Genomic DNA, 5,248 nt, shown 5'->3' on the forward strand with positions numbered 1-5,248 from the left:
CCCTTAACCATACGAGTGGCCCTTCTCTGGACCCTCTCCAGGTTATCCACATCCCTCTTGAAGTGCGGCGCCCAGAATTGCACGCAGTACTCCACTGCGGTCTGACCAGCGCCTGATAGAGGGGGAAGTATCACCTCCTTGGATCTGTTCATCATGCATCTGCTGATGCACGATAAAGTGCAGTTAGCTTTGCTGATGGCTTCGTCACGCTGACGGCTCGTGTTCATCTTGGAGTCCACTAGGACTCCAAGATCCCTTTCCGCTTCCATGCCACCAAGCAGGTCATTTCCTAGGCAGTAGGTGTGCTGGACATTTTTCCTCCCTAGGTGCAGCACTTTGCATTTCTCCTTGTTGAATTGCATTCTGTTGTTTTCTGCCCGTATGTTCAACCTGTCCAGGTCTGCCTGTACTTCTTCCCCGCCCTCCGGCGTGTCCACTTCTCCCCACGGTTTTGTATCATCCGCAAACTTGGACAGAGTACACTTCACTCCCTTGTCCAAGTCTCTGATGAAGACATTGAAGAGTATCGGTCCAAGGACCGAGCCCTGCGGGACCCCACTGCCCACACCCTTCCAGGTCGATACCGACCCATCCACCACCACGCTCTGGGTACTACCCTCTAGCCAATTCGCCAACCACCGGACTGTGTAGTCATCCAAGTCACAGCCTCCTAACTTGTTGACCAGTATGGGGTGGGATACCGTATCGAAGGCCTTCCTGAAGTCTACGTATACGACATCTACCCCTACTCCTGCGTCCAGGTGTTTTGTAACCTGGTCATAAAAAGAGACTAGATTATTCGGGCATGATCTACCTGCTACGAACCTGTGCTGGTTTCCCCTCAGCATAATTTTTCCTGCTGGGCTCTCACATATATGACCCTTAATAATCTTTTCAAAGACTTTACCAAGGATGGAGGTGAGACTGACTGGCCTGTATTTTCCTGGATCCTCCTTCCTCCCCTTCTTGAAAATAGGGACCACACTGGCCCTTTTCCAGTCCTCCGGGACCTGGCCCGTGCACCACGAGTGCTCAAATATTCTTGCCAGTGGCTGTGCAATGACATCAGCCAGTGCCTTCAGTACCCTTGGATGGAGCTCATCCGGGCCTGCTGACTTAAACGCATCCAGTTCTTCCAAGTGACTCTGCACCATCTCAGGGTCTATGCTTGGTAGTCTGGTGCCTTGCTGTTGTCTCTCTATGATCCCATTGTGAGACTTGTCTTGCCCCTCGTTGAGGAACACTGAGGCAAAAAACTCATTGAGGAGTTCAGCCTTGTCCCCCCTGTCTGTCACCAATTGCTTTTGCCTGTTCAGTAGTGGTCCTATTCCACCCTGGGCCTTCCTTTTACTCCCTATGTATCTGAAAAACAATAGAAATAGATACCTTGCAAGAATCTCTACCACCCCAAGATGTTCATCTGCTGCCTATGGAGGTTTAACTGTCAAGTCGGAGACTTGGTGACTTGGGATGTGAAATCTAAAAACCCTGGACTTTATTCTGTTCCACATCCGATTAGCTCATGACTGGTTATTTGTAACTGCTCTGAAATGTAGAAGAGTATTAAATATAACAGCACCCCATGGGTAGTGGATTCCCAACCTCCAGGTTTAATGTAAATGATGAGCCATGCATAATGCATAGATTCAAGAACAAATGGAAGAAGACAGAATTTCTAGCCGTAAAGACTTCCAGACTTATTAATGCATGGAAGGATGTAATACCAGGCAGCGCAGTTAATTTTCATGTATTCTTACCAAATTAATACAGCAAGTTATCCCTTATAAAATGACGGGGAAGTGGATAATCTTTTGAGTTGTGCATATTTCAGTGTCTAGCCTTTTACATTTTTATTTATGCTAGGAGAAACGAAATGATTTGGCTGAAGCAAACTTTCCAAACTTTGGATGATGCCAAAAATTGGAGGACAGTGTATTAGAGGAAACAGTGAAACTTGGTTCAGTAGGAAAGGGATGTTGGGTGACTGGGATAAAAAATGGCAAGTGAAATGAAATATAGAGAAGTATAAAATAATGCATGGGAGAATAAGGAATTGTACTAGTACATATATACATATTCAGACCCGGGTGGAAGTTCACTTGGGTTTACCTCCGACCTGAATTTGCCCTGAATTACTTCCTTTGTGCACAGGTGCAGTATAAACTCATAAAAAGACTTTAGGGGCCTGGTGTTACTCAATTTAGTGGCAGGAGTTACAGCCTACAGACTAAACTTCTTTCTGGTGTATTAGAGGTGTGTGTGTGGAGATGAGGGGTTAATTTTTTTGCTATGTTGGTATATAGCTGGAGAACCTATTTACTTTGAGATAATTATTCTATATATAGGCCTGTTGTAAGGGGAAGTGTAACCATTCAGGCTAAATCTTATGCTATTTGGCCCTTGGAGCATAACTGAGATTAGACCTTGACCCCGATAATGTACAAAACAAAGTTATATCTGAATGTGTCTTACGTGCTCTTTCCTTCTTGGTCCCATTTACTTTACTAACTGTCTGCAAGAAGCATCCAAAGATTCCCTGTGTACATGTTGTGCCTAACTCAATAAACTGAACCAGAGGATCACAGTTTAGGTTACACTAATCTAGGTAATATTCATTTAATCGATTATATGAATTGCTAAATCTAGTTAGCTATTAACTGAATGTCTGAGGATGAGGTGTTGAACATGCTTCACTTGAAGACAATGGGGATTTTTCTATTAATTTCAGTGAGATAGAAGTTTAGGCCCAAATACAGCAATATTTTGTCTCCTTACTCAAGTAATATTCTCTTTATCCATTTTCATCATGCACATTGTAATCCTTTTGCTTCTACATCACAGGTTCAACAGTGTGACCACTCTTGATCTATACACTCACAGCAAAGCCTCCATCTGTCTCATGGATTATAGATCTAAATTGGTAACTATCATTTGCTTGCAATATTTATTAGCAGTTATGTTAATTGTTCACGATACGGTTTCTGCTTGTGCTAAATCTTCTTTATGGTATTAGCATCTGTATGAACTGATTTAGTATTACGGTATTATTTCTATTGTGAACTTTATTCTTAAGATTATAGCTTGGCTGTAAAAATTCTTTCTTGATTAAAACTTGCCACGCAGTATCTGACTAGGGTTGAATTTTAATTCAGGAATTTTATTCCTGAAAATGAGTGGTTATTAGACTGCATACAATATTTGAATTTACGTTATTGGGAAAAAAAAAGACTTGTTTTTTAAAATAATCTAAACTATAGTGTTGGTGAATATTTGGATATTTTGAGAATAAGTATTTTACTCTTTCAGAAAGTGATTAAAATGTATATGAATAACGTTTCTCCTATAGATTTTTACTAGATTTGTAAGTACCAGAGGTGAAAGGAATCCCCTGGGTTATCTAGGCTAGTGGTTCTCAACCTAGTTTGTACCAGGACCCATTTGTAAACATTGATGGTCAGTCCTGACCTAGTAAATAGTTTAAGTAGAAAGCACACAAGTATTTTGGCCCCCAAATACTTACTACATACTATAAGTTAAAGCAGCTCAAGAGTCTTAAAGACAAAAATCAACGTCAACAGGAAAACATGAACAGCAATATCCACACGTGGCTCTTCATTACTCCCAAGTGACATTCATCACTGTGCAAGCTGCATTGTGCAAATGGCCAGTGCCCTTCACTCCTGACTTGCAGGCCATAGGTGGAGGGAGAAAATATTATTTGGGGGGGGGGGCGAGTACACACACACACTGCCCAGGAGCGGGAGCTTGGGGGTGGCAGATCAAGGCCCCACAGTGAAGGAGGGAGTGGGGCAGGGGCTGGGGTGAATGAGGCCCCAGGGCAGGTCACGGGACAGTCAGAGCCTTGGGCAGCTCGTTCAGGGGCACGGGTGGGCTGCCACCATTGCCTCCACCCCATGCACAAATCCAGGGAGCACATGCCCCCTGTCCCTCCCCCAGGATGCACACAGTGGTGGCAGCCCCCCTGTGCTCCTGGACGAGCCATCCGGGACTCTGACCATCCCACAACCCACTCTGAGGCCCCATTCACTCCAGTCCCTTCCCCTGCCTCTGTCCCACTCCCTCCCTCACTGTGGGGGCCTCGATCTGTGCCGCCCCCATGCCCTTTCCCCTTCACAGACTTGCCTGCTGTTGTGGGCAGTGCTCCAGATGCCTCCAGGCTGAAATCCTGGCTGCATGCAGGCTGCAGCTGTGTGTCTGTGTCTCTGCATGTCCCTTGCTGCACACCCGGAGCCTGTGCCTGGGCTGCCCTGCAGCCCTCTGTTCTGCCACCGCTGCCCTGCATTTGGGGAGGCTAAGCCCCATGAGCGCTGGCCTTCCACTGCCTATGCCCCCAGCCCTGCTGATGCCCCTGACTCCTGACCCACGCCCCCTGTCCCCAGCCTCCCAGTGTGTGGGGCAGGGTGGGGTGGGTTTGGGGGGCATGTGCTCCCCCACAACTTGTGTGCCCACAGTGGGCACGGGGTTGCTGCCTGGCCGGACCAGCACGGGCAGGAGCCGCCTCAGCGGCCCAATGGGCAGGGCTCAGTGTGGGAGGGTGGAGCAGGGCCCAGTGGGCAGGACCCAGTGGGAGGGTGGAGCAGGGCAGCAAAACTCATTGCTGCTGTTGCCGCTACCACCAGGACCCCCATGCCAGCTGCACCTCCAGCAGCATGAGGAGTAGTAGATATGGGGGGGATGCTGCCCTCAACTCCTCCTACCACCAACCGCTCATGCTCTGGGCCATGTCTCTACCCTACCACCATGGTTCAGCCACCACCACCGCCTCAGGCCACATGAGCTGCCTATCCCCCCACCTCCCCCCTGGGAAGAGCTGTGGCCTGGGCGGGGGGGTGGGGTGTGGCTGGACCATGATAGGGGGGGTAGAGAGAGCTGTGGCCTGGTGCACAAGTCTGGCGGTGGGAGGAGGTGAGAGCAGCATGACCCCCCTCCCCCTTCCGTTAGTCCTCGTGTTGCTGGCAGTGCAACTGGTGCGGGGGTCCTGGCAGCAGCAGCAATGAATCCCGCTGCCCCACTCCACCCTTAGACTACATATTCCACAGCCCCTGTTACCCATTCAGGAGGGAGTTCTTGGTGCTAAATGGGCACATCCACACATCGCTCTGCATTGCTGTAGCAATGTGCTACGTTGCCATACGACGTGGTATGGTGACATAGCCATCATGTGACTCTACACATGATTGGCAGCTACTTTGCTGTAGTGGCATACCCCCCCCCCCCCCCCCCCCCT

At 48.4% G+C, this 5,248-nt stretch overlaps 1 protein-coding gene across 1 annotated transcript in view; it reads left to right on the forward strand.

Annotated features, from left to right (window-relative positions):
* Window positions 1-5,248, forward strand: part of RAB3B (RAB3B, member RAS oncogene family) — a 117,569-nt gene that overhangs the window by 12,987 nt on the left and 99,334 nt on the right. The window contains exon 2 of the mRNA XM_006035181.2: window positions 2,842-2,920. Within this exon, the coding sequence (XP_006035243.1) occupies window positions 2,900-2,920 (21 nt within the window). The 5' untranslated portion in view covers window positions 2,842-2,899. The remainder of the gene's footprint in view (window positions 1-2,841; window positions 2,921-5,248) is intronic.

This window comes from Alligator sinensis, unplaced genomic scaffold, assembly GCF_000455745.1.
Source record: "Alligator sinensis unplaced genomic scaffold, ASM45574v1 scaffold63_1, whole genome shotgun sequence".
In the NCBI taxonomy this organism is placed as follows: domain Eukaryota; kingdom Metazoa; phylum Chordata; order Crocodylia; family Alligatoridae; genus Alligator; species Alligator sinensis.